Source organism: Arvicanthis niloticus, chromosome 5 (genome assembly GCF_011762505.2).
Source record: "Arvicanthis niloticus isolate mArvNil1 chromosome 5, mArvNil1.pat.X, whole genome shotgun sequence".
Lineage (NCBI taxonomy): Eukaryota > Metazoa > Chordata > Mammalia > Rodentia > Muridae > Arvicanthis > Arvicanthis niloticus.
In genome coordinates, this window is record NC_047662.1 from 34,607,086 (window position 1) to 34,620,004 (window position 12,919).

Genomic DNA, 12,919 nt, shown 5'->3' on the forward strand with positions numbered 1-12,919 from the left:
ACAGAAATATTCTTTTGGTTTTGATTTTGGTTTTTTTCAAGAAAGGGCATCTCTGTGTAGCCCTGGCTATCCTAAAACTCCCTCTGTAGACCAGGCTGGCCTTGAACTCAGAAATCCGCCTGCCTCTGCCTCCCAAGTGCTGGGATTAAAGGTGTGCGCCACCACAACCCAGCAGTAGCTGGGATTAAAGATGTGCACCACCACAGCCCAGTAGCAGGAACATTCTTAAATGTGCAAACTTCTCCATCTTTTAAAAAGTATTGGTTTTCACCAGAGTATCTTTTTTTCCATAACCTTAATTTATTAAAATAATTTTCTACAAAAGTCAGGACAAACACGGAGTGTGCTGTACACCCGCTTCTCCTTGGCTCTGTACAGAGGACAACGCTGCTCAGCGGGTTTTGCTCTTCAGTTTCTGTCTTGTCCGTTTTCCGGGTCTCTTCTGCACAGACAAAACAAAAACCGTATGTTGTCACACACAGCACTTGGCCTTCTGTGCCAGGGTGAGGAGGAGTCAAGGGGAGAAGAAAGGGGGTTGAGAAGAGACTTATCAGGCCCCCACCTGGACCCCTCACTTACATTTGCCCCTTTCTTCCCAGGCCTCCTGGGACCCTTGCCATGAGCCATCTTGGCTCGGAAGCTGGAGACGTCATCGTAACTCTCTCGAGTGTTCCATTTGGAGCCTTTCTTCTTTCCACCAAAACCAAACTTCTGATTTTTGTATCTTCGTTTGGCGTTGGGCCTGAAAAAGGTGGCCCCACAGATAGTACACAGTAAACCCCATGAGCCTTATGGCTGGGTGACAGCCGCAGGCTCATCTCTGCGGTCCTTAGGCTCTCCGAGGCCTTATATTTTCACTCTATAAACCACCCAGGCAAACTTATGAAATAACTCCAGAGAAGGACAACTAACAAAGAAAAGGCAGAAAGGATCTATAAACACCACAAGCGTCCTGCTTCCTCAGCATCCACTGTAACACCATCAGGCTAGCTCAGCCCTAAGTGTTTATATTCCTCTCATGGACAAAACCACAGTTAGCACTCAAATGTAACAAGTTTTAAAAACTTCGCAAATTCTATCTAGCCAAACCATGCTGCCTCCCCTCTTGGACTAGTTCCACTTCCTTGGAAATGCCAACTTGCGATTAGTGCCTCCTACCATTGGCCCAGCACAAACCTCTCCCTGCTTGTCTAACATCTTAATTGCCCTCACCCGATTTTCCATGCATGGCACTTGTAAGGCATTACCCTTGCTCGCTGGGGCTTCTGTGAGAGTGGAGACTACACCACCACTACCCTAACTACCTTTTATTTACACATACAACTTTACCTTCTCAAAACAGGAGCATGACCTGCCCATAACCGAGTCAAACCACTGTTGTCCCCCTAATGCCAACAGATGAAGGTTCCCTAAGTCCTGGCCTCACGTCTCTGTGCCTCTACTCATCCAAGGTCTTCCTTCTCTAAACACTTATCTCCCACTTTCCTGCCCAGATGTTCATGTCCTTCACATGAGGCTGAGGTGGGATGGTTCACCAGGATGCCATCCCCAGACTGTGCCAGGACTTTAAGTGTGTTTCCACACTAATGCCCTGATATATCTGGAAATCACCACCCTTAGGTCTGTGTTCACCTATGCAGAGCGTGATACTGAAAAGAATAACAGTGAGCCACCAGCTCCCTTTCACTCTCCATGGCACTGGGGCACAAAGCACTACGTCATAGTGAATGACACAATTACACGGGAGGTGCTCGCAGCCTCCCTATTGGTGGCTGGACCCAGATCTGACTTCTCTGGCTGGACTCCCCACCATCACTCTGAGGGTCATGGAGTAGAACAGTCATTTAACACTAACCTCAAATGATCCAGGTACCAATTTCCACCTTCAAATATTGCTATGGTCAGGGGCCCACCCCACAGTATCAAAGTCTCTGACCTTTGAGTGGCAGTAGCCCACACTAGAGGCCTTCCTGGGGAGCTCCTTCACCAGACTGACAAAACCAAACCAAAACCCATACTTACCCTTTATTCATCTGCTGGCCTTTGGCTCCTGCCTTTGCACCTCGTTCCACAGGCTTCTGATCCCCCTCAAGGAAATCCAGCTTATCAGAGAAGCCTGTGCAGGGAAGAGCATTCCCATTAGCACCACTGTATGTCTAAGAGCATTCAAGACATGGCTGCTATTCCCTAACTGCATCTAAAGAAACACATCTTGTCTCCCACGCCATTTCCCAAACCTAAGCCCAGTCAATTAAAACCAAGATAACCGAGACGCACCAGAGAGTTCTCTCAGTTCTAAGGTACTGATACCCAGGCTCCCCTATACTCTTTGCAGACAGACACACTGACCTTTCTGGTATTTCTTGATGGCATTCATCATATGTGCTTTCTCCTGCTGCCTCTTCTGAAGGACCTCAGTTTGCACCTGTGAGACAGACACAAAGTCAGTCCTGCATCCCAAACCATGGCTCCAGAGACTACCAGCTCAGCCGCTGCTATCACACTATGTTGGATACACCCAGGTGTCCTATGGTGCTAAGTGAACCTGGGCTCAGGGATACATACTTTACCAGGATCAAATATGCACAGGGCCAGAAGCAAACTCCACCACGCTCTGCCCTGGCATGCCCTGCCATGCCCTGTTCCATGCAGGGGCTCTCTCTCACCTTCTTTCCATATTTCCTAAGCGCTCGAAGTTGCTTGGCCTTTTCAGATTTCTCCATGGCAGCCTGTTTAGTCTGCAGCTTCTGTCGAATCTAAAACACAGGAGGTTGTTAGGTACTCTTTGGAGCATACTAGAACGGGGCTCCAGTGGTTTACTAGCTCTGAAAGCTGTGGAACTTGTGTACTTTCCTAGATTTCCACATTAAGGACAATACAGTCCCAAAGCTGGCCCTGGCACCAAAAGTGTCAGTGGGCAGCCAGAGCTTAAAAGCGGCCCTGCCTCTCCAAGCATGCTTGTTCTATCACAAAGCTGCCTGCTTGTCATACAGGACCTGTTCCTCCACAGATTAAGACCAAACTTGAACATCCTCTTCTAATGGCCCACATCTGTAATAAAGTTCCTGCACACTCGTACCTCGATTCCTCCATCTCTCCCTCCCTCCCCCCCCCCACACACACACAAACACTGTACTGAAAGCGTTAAGTAGTTATCAGTGTGACTGTCAGATGTAGATGGATCTGTGCTTGTCTCAGGGTTAGCTTCTTGGGGTACCACCTGTAATCTCTAAGATAAAGACTTGAGACCAAAGGAATAATTTAAATACATTCTGGATGTGACGTCAAGATATTTTCCCCAAGTTGAATGAAGATCAAATCCCCTAACTCTAAATCACATTATATCTGTCTGAGCTACAGCAAGCCTTCAGTTTCTAGAAAGCTAAAGGCCCAGAGAAGAAAAACCCATCTACAAGCAATAGTATTCTCCTTGGCATTGTTGGGCCCAGAACTATAAGACTACTGTGTCTGTACGTTCCATTCACCCTGCCAGGGAAGAAATACACAAGCCTTCTTAGTGTAGGGACCACACTCCTTCCAGACCTTCTCTCCCTCTTTTATCTAGGTGACTGGCATGCCTCTGAAGCAGAGGCTGTAGAAACACTGTTTACAAACAGTACAAATCTTTTTTTTTTTTTTTTTTTTTTTTTTTTAACGACTACAGGATATGAGCCAGTTGAAGGAATGGACTTCAGGGGAAACCTTGGTTTTCCAGAGGGAAAATTTACCTTTTGCATCTGCTGATCAGACTTGGCCATTTCTGCAAAATAATCAGTGGGCCTCTTCGTAGGGACCTGAAGCTGATGGAGTCGGGGTAATACTGCAAGCACTGCAGCCTGGGCCTGGCGGTAGCTGAAATTACAGGACAGAGTGAAATGAGGGGAGGGGAAAGGCATTCATTTCTTCTTACTGCCTCTCAGAAGTTAAATGACCTCAGAGCTATCACATCCCACCCGCACTGGCAAGATAAAACAAGCAAGCCAACAAAAACTCCACTAATTTCACATATAGCTGAAATTTTACTTTATGTTTATTTATAATGGAAAAATGCTTCCAAGAGTAAATCAGTTTAAAACAACAAGCTTATTAAAAAATACTGCAAAAACTAAGAACTGTTTCCCAACCAGAAAGACCACTCAAACATTCCCTAGGCAAAGTCTGTTCTAATGACTAGAGGCACCCACACAAACTTCAAATGAATTATTTTGAAACACCCCTCAAGCAAGGTGCTGGTTAAATGGTGACCAAGAACCTATTCTTTCAACCAGAGGAACCCTTACCTCCACCCTCAGGCTCGTGCTAACACCTCAGTGCCTTTGAGGTTGCAGACAAACTAAGATCCCCTTCCTGTAACTCTATGGTAGAACCCACAACAAACATACAAACTCATTTCCCTCTGGAAGTCGTCTTCTGGATTAACACCTTTCTTCTGGTCCTTGTTCTGGGGTGTTGACTGAGTTTCACCGACTTCTGGCACTGGACCCAGGGTCACATCGAGCCTTTCAACCCACTCCAGATCCCGTTTGAATTCAGCCAAACACTGCTTCAGGCCATTCTAAGTAAGTCAGACACGGCGCTCATGAGAACCGCGAGTCTCTCTCTCTCAAACCCAGTCCTAAACTCAAATACCCGCACAGGATGACGACCGCAGCGCAGGGTACATCCTTCCCACAAGACTCGGTCTCCCAAGAAGCAGAGCGCCTGTGCACATCCCGTTCCCAGGTCCCCGACCCTCGCGCGAGCTCACCACGTCATTCACCGCCTTCTTCGGCTTCTCTAGTACGACATTGAGGCCTGGCTTCAAGAGTCCGCGAGAAAATGCATCCTGCAACTACAAACCGGGCTCGCCTCAGTACCGAAGAGCTAAATAAAGTCCCCGTCCCACTCCCTGCCCCGCTAGCTCTGCTGCCAACTACCTCTTGATCTGAGGCCAGGCAACCATCCGACTCCGAGTCCGAGTCTGAGAGCGGAGGGGTTTCCATCTCGCGGCCTCCCGTCCCGAGAGGTTCAGCGGCCACTCCACGTGCCTGCAAAATACACCAAGGCTAGCAACTTCTTCACTAGCGTCTGGCTTTTCAATAGGGACTTCCGCTTCCGGGTGGAAAGCCACACTTCCGGTTTTCTCGTTGCTATAGGAACTGCTCTGGCGTTTGGGCGTGCCCAGATTACTCCGGATCTTTAGGAAGAGCACCTACCGATCCCTGCGTAGTCTAGTAACCCAGAGCAGTGAAGCAAGAGGTGAATAATTTCTTTGGGGTCCTCCTAATGGCCTGGGGGCGTTGGGAGTGCACGAAAGGAAGCAAGGCTTGGAAAGAGTACCAAAGGTGGGGTGAAGAGGAAGAGGGGTCTGGGGGCGGGGCGATAGAGGGACGAGGCGGGGTCAGGGAGGGGAGGAGCGGAGCAGGAAGATGCGTTGTGTGTTTTCACTCCCACCTGCTTGCTTCTTTCTTCATTTGCAATACTCTTTGACAGGTACCATGTCCACCGTGGTAGCTCAGTCGCTTCATGTTTTTGGTCTTCGGGCTCACGTGACCAACAATATCTTCTTCTTTGATGAACAGATCGTTATATTTCCTTCAGGAAATCACTGTGTGAAGTACAACCTAGATCAGAAATGGCAAAAATTCATTGCAGGTAAAAAAAAAAAAAAATGAAAGAAGGAAAAAAGAAAAGAAAAAAACTCACCCCTTCCCATCCTGACACTTACATTAAAGGCATGTGCTGCATACACAGAACCGCACAGTCTCAACAATTGGGAAGATTTTTTTTTTTTTTTTTTTTGTTAACTGGGTTATCCACATAGTTTTACAAATGTAGGCAAAATAAATGTCAGTTTACACTGTTTAATCATAGATTAACCTGACACAAGTAGCCAAAATGACAGATAAAATAACACTCATTTTAAAAGTACTTTTTCACAGTGAGTTCAGAGAAGTGTTTTCCTTGTATTCTCCTGCAGTTGGGTTTGTCCTCTCCAGAACCCTCTTTTGTCTAACAGTTTCGAGAGTACATGATTTTCATTGAACCCTTGTATGATGGAGACACTGGAAATTGTATCTTAAGTGACAAATAACCTTTCTTTGAACCTGCCTTCTGTTTTTTCTTTACGTTAGTCTAGGCAATGATATTCATGACATTCCCCACCTTTTTCTTTTGCACTGACCATTTTATTGCTTTATATGCATATATAAAAGACAACACTACATATATGTAATCATTAATGAGTTACATGAAGACCTGTGTACCCAGACACCCAGGATCAGCCAGTTCCAGGGCTGCTTCATTCTTTCCACTCAACCCACCCCACACACCCACACCAGCACATCTTGGGTCTTATACAGATTAACCACACATCTGTGTAACCTTATACAAAGTATACTTTTGCTTTCACAATTTTTCTGTTTGTTACAAATGTAATAATAGTCTGTTCTTTGTACATATAACTGAGTCCATTTCATTGCAATATAGCATTCCAATCTGGGAATACAGACACCCATACACAGACATTACATAGCCATTCTAGATTTGAGGGGCATGTGGGAAATAACAATTGTTTGCTATTAGAAACATTACACCATAACCTTCCATTCACACATCAGCAAAGATTTTCCAGGACACACAGCCAAAACTAAGATTACTGAGAAATGTGACCATGTTGGTTTATAAATTCCCACCAACAGTGCATAAGGGTCCCTGTCACCCCACCCTCATTAACTCTTGTTATTGTCCAACTTCCTATTTTGTATGAATGTGTGTAATTCTATTACTCCAAAAATGAATCTTGTTGTTTTAGATTTATGTCTGCATTACTAATTAAGATGAGAATCTTTTCACATATTTATGGAATATCCTTAGTTTTATGTTAATAGTTTTACCAATTTTTCAATTACTTTTGTAAAGTTTTATTCTAAGGGTAGCTCTCTTATTTAGTTTTAGACACATTTTACATATTCTGTATGCTAATCATTTGTCAAGTATATATGTTAGAAATAATTAGCCAAGCGGTGGTGTCTTTAATCCCAGCACTGAGGAGGCAAAAGCAGGTAGATCTCTGAGTTCAAGGCCAACCTCTTCTGCAGAGTGAGTTCTGGGACAGCGAAGGCTACACAGAGAAGCCCTTTCTCAACAAACAAAAACAAAACAAAAAGCAAGAAAGAAATAATTCCTTTCTGAAGCCTGTGCTTTTTTTCTTCCTCATGGTATCTATGAATGAACAATAATTTTTAGTTTTAATGAAGTAAAAGTCATCAAACACCATGTAAATATTCTGCAAGAATAAACTGCATTAACTAGGGACATGGCTAAGTAGGTAATGCACTTTCCAGGCAATGAAAGACCTAAATTTGAACCCACATAAAGCCAGGAGTGATAGCACACATCTATAATCCCATTGCTTCTGTGGAAAGATGAAGACTCCTCAGAGGCCTGTGAGCTATCTAGTCTGCCATGCACAGCAGTGAACTGCAAAAAGACCCTGCCTCAAACAAGGTAGAAGACTACACATCAGGATATCTGTCCTCTCACCTCCACAGGAATGCCATGGCAAACACACACACACACACACACACACACACACACACACACACAGGGGGGAAGAGAGAGAGGGGGGACAGAGAAAGAGAGAGAGAGAGAGCGAGAGAGAGAGAGAGAGAGAGAGAGAGAGAGAGAGAGAGAGAGAGAGAGAGAGAGAGGACTTTAATTTATTAGCTTTTATGTCCAGCATATTTGCTGGACTATTTCTAATTCTAATAACTTCCCTGTAGATTCCTTTGGGGTATTCTACACAGACAGTCACATCGACCCATAATAATGGTTGTTTTGTCTTGTGTCACTATACTGGGAAGCATCTTAAGAGTTAAATAAAAGCAATGATACTGCTCACAGTCATCATGTTTCTAGTCATAAAGAGAATTCTATTAATATTTCTTTAAGAATGGTATTTTCTATGAACAAGTGTCAATGTCCTGTATCAGGTTAAATAAATTATTTTTCCCAGTTTTTTATGCATTTTCCCTCAGTAATCAGATAATGGATCTCCTAGCATATATTTTCTGTATTTAATATAGATTTTTACATATGACTTTCTAACACTAAACTAGCCACCATTTTATTCAGACAATATTTATGCATATTTTCTCTCATAGTTACTAGACTCTGCTACTGCTGCTTGTTACAATTGACATAGTCCAGCTGGGATCTTCTTTCCTTTTACATTTAGTGGTGAAACATAGCACTCAACTCTCCAAGTCTTTGTTTGAAAATGCCTTATTTCATCTTCATTCTTAAAAAGATAGTCTGACTGTGTATAAAATTTTTGGATACATGTTTTATTTCACTGTCTTCATATTTCTTGACAATCTTTCCCCTGGATATTTGAAATGTCTTGTGTGCTGTCCCCTTCCCGTGTGTGTGTGTGTGTGTGTGTGTGTGTGTGTGTGTGTGACTCTTATTTGGATTTAGCTTCCTATTGCTTAGTGTATCCAGAAATTATTCAATTTATTGATTGATTAATAGATCCATTGTTTCTGTGTATGGGTGTTTTGCCTGCATTTGTGTCTGTGTACTACCTGTGCAGTGCCTGTGGAGGCCAGAAGAAGGTATAAGATGCTGGGAATTGGAGTTATAAATGGTTGAGCCTCCATGTGGTTGCTGGGAATTGAATTCAGCCCCCTAGAAAAGTAACAAATGCTCTTAACCACCGAACCCTCTCTTCAGCCCTGTATCCAGAGGTTTGAATTGCCATGATTCTGTTCATATGTTCATGCATCTAGTCCTGACTATTTTTCTTCTTTTTGGAGCTTCATCTTGTATCACCAGGAGCCTCACCTACATGTAAGAGTAGTCCCAGGTACACATTCAGGGTCTCCTCCAACATCCTGGAAGCAGCCACCCTTTGAGCATCCTTCAAGCCCAGGCCAAGAGCAGAGACAGGCAAGGACAAAACTGGAGCTGGTGCAGCCAGTAAGCTCAGGACCAGCTGGGCACAGCATTCCAGGCACTGAGGCATCTGGGACATAATCTAGGAAAGGCAATTCAGAATTCCATATGTCCTGAATTTTATCTCCTGGTAAGAACTACAGCCAGGAAAGGACCACTCTAACATACAGGGCTGGAGCAGGTTCCATGGTGGGCAGAGCTCAGACCATTACTAGTAAAGTGAAAAGTAAATAGGTCTGCCAGGCAGTAGTAGCACACACCTTTAATCCCAGCACTCAGGAGGCAGAGGCAGGTAGGATCTCTGTGAGTTTAAGGCCAGCTTGATCTACAAGAGGGGGTTCCAGGACAGCTAGGGCTACACTGAGAAATCCTGTCTTGGAAAAACAAAAATGAAAGGAAGGAAGGGAGGGAGAGATGGAGGGAGGGAAGGAAGGAGGGACAGAGGGAGGGAGGGAGGAAGGGGAAAGAGACAGAGAGACAGAGAGAGACAGAGAGACAGAGAGAGAAAGTATAAATGTCATGAACTGGCCTGGCTTCCCATTTTATAAGCTCATATGTCCTTCTCTGTGAAATGGAGGTGATGTCCAGCTTGCTGTGGTCACCAAGTAATAATGAGGCTCAGACACTTGTTCATTTAACAAAAATGTCTTAGGTACTTCTTAACGCACACAGACACACACACACACACACACACACACACACACACACACACGGCACACGTGCACGCCTGTCTTTATGGTACCTCTGTTACACTCAGGGAGAGCAACAAGTGTAATGGGGATGCTGATAAGAAGGAAACGGAACCTGAAACATGAAGACCCTTGAGGATGGTGGGCAGGGTGCTGGAGTTGGCTCAGACTTTTGGTGATGAGTCCTGGTTGTCAAGGAGCTGGCCATGCTCACATAGGAGGGGGATGGGTAAAAAGGATGCCATCTCAAGAGGGTGATGAGTGTGATAGAGGAATCTCAAAGAAGCCAGGCACCATTGGGATGGAGGGAATGGGAAGCAGGGAGCAAGGGCCAAGGCAAGGCAATGGCAGGCACAACACTACACAAGCTTGTGATGAAAAGCCATGGGATTCTCATCAGAGCAGCAAAATGCAGCTGACCTTTCTGAGTTCACCCTGGCTACTCCACAGGGTGCCGAGGGGGATGGACTTAAGGAGAACAAGGGCTAACAAAGAGCCCTGTTAATAAGGTACTGATGTCATCAAGATGATGAGGCATGTAAGGCAGGATGGGATCAGACCTTGGGGATAGTGACTAGTCTGGGGTCTGTTTTGGAGGTAGACATGCCCAGTTTCCTCATAAAGAGATACAAAGCATAGTTCAGAGAAAGGAATCTGGTCAGAGGGATGAAATGGAAAGCTCCTGCACTGGCAAGACTTCTGTTATCTCTGGGACCTTCCTCCATTTAGGGCTAAGGAGCTGAGGAAGAACTAGCAGAAGGGGGACCAAGAAGACTTCGGGTAGGAAGAGGCGCATCCTCTTGTGGGAGACACATAGCTATTTGAAGGATAACCGAATTAACTGGACTGAAAGCAATGTAAAAGTGTCTGACAAACTAGAATCAGTTAAAAATCCCAGTCACTGGCTGCATAGAAATATCATTAGTAACTGAGATTATAACCATGGTCCCAGAGGACTGTGTTGCCTAGGGATGCTGTAGCCATCTTGCTTTAGTCCCTACTACGTTATTCACCCAGCTCGATTAAGGACACAATTCTCCATGTGCCTGTTCTTACACTGGGCATGGCTATACTAAGTACCTGCTAGGTAGCCAATCCCTGGTAAGTGAACAAGTGAATGAATGGGCAAGAAAGCCATGGCCCCTGCCCTTCATATGCTCTGGGCTGGAGCTGAGACAAAGCGTGCTTTTCAGCACACAGGCTTGTATCAGTGTATTTTTATCATTGTGTCAATGTATCATTATAGCATTGTGTAGCACTGTATCAATGTATTTTGTCATTGTATCAATGTATCTCTGTAGTGTTGTATCAATGAGGAGCATAAATGTTTCCCATGGCACAGCCTGGCTGAGAGCGCTTCTCTGACACCTGCCACCTCCAGGCACCACCATGACCCCACATAATCCCAGCTGTAACTTCTTACTGTCCCTTGCATCCTTGCATCAGCCCAAACCTTGGCCTCAGAATCTTATTCAACTTCTACATCTCTTTACCCCAGATTCTCACACTATGGAGTTCACAGTGTTCATTCAAATTCCAGTTTTATTATTTTCTCTTCCCTTGTGGTTTTCCTTGCTGGATACTCAGACCTGTGTTAAAGACATTATTATAAAAGCAATGAAACTCAAGCATAAATATCCCAGAAGCCCAGTAAATCTGTATATAAATATGTAACTTTAATATATTGTAGAAGTAGCATGAGGAGTCAGCATGGGCTTGGAAAGCCACATAGAGTCTTGCTTCTTTTCTTTTTAAAAAATGTGTATGTGTGTATGTGTGCCTGTGTACAAGTGCAGGTGCCCGCAGAGGCCAGAGAGTACATCAGATCCCCTGGAGCTGAGGTTGCAGGCAGTTTGAGCCTCCCAACTCAGATTCTGGGAATCAAACCTGGATCCTCTGGGAGAGCAGAACACTCTCAACCTCAGAGCCATCTCTTCAGACTCTAGAGTCACACTAATTATCCTTTATCATCGTGGATCCAAAATAGATTGAAGATTTAAATGAAAATCAGTCAAATCATTAAAAACTAGAAACAAATACACACAACGTCCAGTGGCTCAGGGGAACCATTTTAGCAAAAGCCAACTCTGGTAACTTGTCCAGCCTATGTTGGTATCCTACCTCTCCGAGGCACTGGTCCCAGAAGCCTCAGTGTCATTCATGCCTTCCCCCCAGACAATCATTAAAATTCTGCAGGTTCTACCTCTTAGCGTTTCTCTGGTCACCTCTCGTTTATATGCCCACTACTCCTGCTGCCTTCACATATTACCTGCTTTGTGCATCACCTGCTGATCAGTTAGATCCTCTGCCTCCAGGGAGATCCACACAGCCCCAGGGAGATTTCCCCAACCCTTCATGAAGGTTCCCAGGGTCTTCCCAGCTACAGCCTAAACCCTTGTGCAAAGCTTTCACCAACCCAGAGCCTTGATCTTCTCTGACTCAGCTGTCCCTCCAGCCTTCCTGTGGGAGTCCAGTGTGCCTGGCTGATGTGCTTCAGGGCAACATATTCATCCCTCCTTAGCTTGCTAGAAAGCAGCAGCATGGAGCCCATCATGGACTCCCATACGACCTTCTAGTGTGTCTTCCCCTGTCTCACTCAACCTCCCTGTGTGGAACCCACATCCATGATGACTTGTCCTATGCTCAGTGCCCAAGGCCTATGTGGAAAGGTTGTACTTTGTATTAATATCAGAAGAAAATGAACACATCAGTAATGATTATATGGTCATGAATCCAGCCTGGATCCTATTCCTCTCTATGTTAGTGCACCCATCCAATATGTGACTGTATGTATGTCCAACATGTATATATTCATGCGCTTGTACACCTGCATGGCATGGCATGGCATGCATATGAAGGTCAGAAGACAGCTCATGGGAATTTGTTCCTTTTACCATGTGAGTGAGTCCTGAGGATCAAATTTAGATCATTAGCCTTGGCAGCAAGTACTCTTGCCCACCAAGCCATCGTGTCAGCCCTATTTTTATTGTTTATTTTTTCTTATTTATAATTATGTATGTGTATGTGCATATGCCTCCTGTGCACATGTTTGTGGGTGCCTGTGGAGGCCAGAGGCTTTGAATCCCCCAGAGCTGGAGTTAACAGGTGCTGGTGAGCCACATGATGTGGGTGCTGGGAACTGACTCAGGTCCTGTGGAAAAGTCAACCATCCCTACATTTATCATTTTTAATGAAGGGAGAGACCCATGACAGCCGAGTGCCTGGACCCACATGCTGTGCCTGCTGTTGCCCTCTCATGGCTTCACCTGACAGCTTTCGTTTCATGCTTGTTA

The 12,919-nt window shown here is 45.0% G+C and overlaps 2 protein-coding genes across 6 annotated transcripts in view; one reads left to right on the forward strand and one right to left on the reverse strand.

Annotated features, from left to right (window-relative positions):
* Nucleotides 1-276: 276 nt before the first annotated feature.
* Ebna1bp2 (EBNA1 binding protein 2) lies at nt 277-5,095 on the reverse strand. Its single transcript, XM_034503724.2, has 9 exons — nt 4,917-5,095; nt 4,748-4,831; nt 4,383-4,555; nt 3,729-3,852; nt 2,667-2,756; nt 2,350-2,425; nt 2,023-2,116; nt 580-742; nt 277-442 (listed from the first exon to the last, which is right to left on the reverse strand). Exons 1-9 carry the CDS (start codon nt 4,980-4,982, stop codon nt 392-394), a joined length of 921 nt encoding a protein of 306 aa, XP_034359615.1. The 5' UTR covers nt 4,983-5,095; the 3' UTR covers nt 277-391.
* Nucleotides 5,096-5,123: 28 nt separating this feature from the next.
* Nucleotides 5,124-12,919, forward strand: part of Cfap57 (cilia and flagella associated protein 57) — a 68,881-nt gene continuing 61,085 nt past the window's right edge. For 3 of the 5 annotated variants that reach the window (XM_034503723.2, XM_076934320.1, XM_076934322.1), the window contains exons 1-2: nt 5,124-5,238; nt 5,473-5,634. In XM_034503723.2, the coding sequence (XP_034359614.1) occupies nt 5,478-5,634 (157 nt within the window). In that variant the 5' untranslated portion in view covers nt 5,124-5,238; nt 5,473-5,477. Of the gene's footprint in view, nt 5,325-5,472; nt 5,635-12,919 lie in introns of all 5 variants that reach the window. The other 2 variants (XM_076934321.1, XM_076934319.1) reach the window with 2 other exon arrangements.

Excerpts from the sequence above, each read along its gene's own strand:
- Ebna1bp2 (XM_034503724.2), bottom strand. The coding sequence starts at position 4,982 with ATGGAAACCCCTCCGCTCTCAGACTCGGACTCGGAGTCGGATGGTTGC. Across the intron at positions 2,426-2,666 it reads TTAGGAAATATGGAAAGAAG|GTGCAAACTGAGGTCCTTCA; the intron begins GTGAGAGAGAGC and ends TCTGTCTCACAG. Across the intron at positions 2,117-2,349 it reads CATCAAGAAATACCAGAAAG|GCTTCTCTGATAAGCTGGAT; the intron begins GTCAGTGTGTCT and ends TTCCCTGCACAG.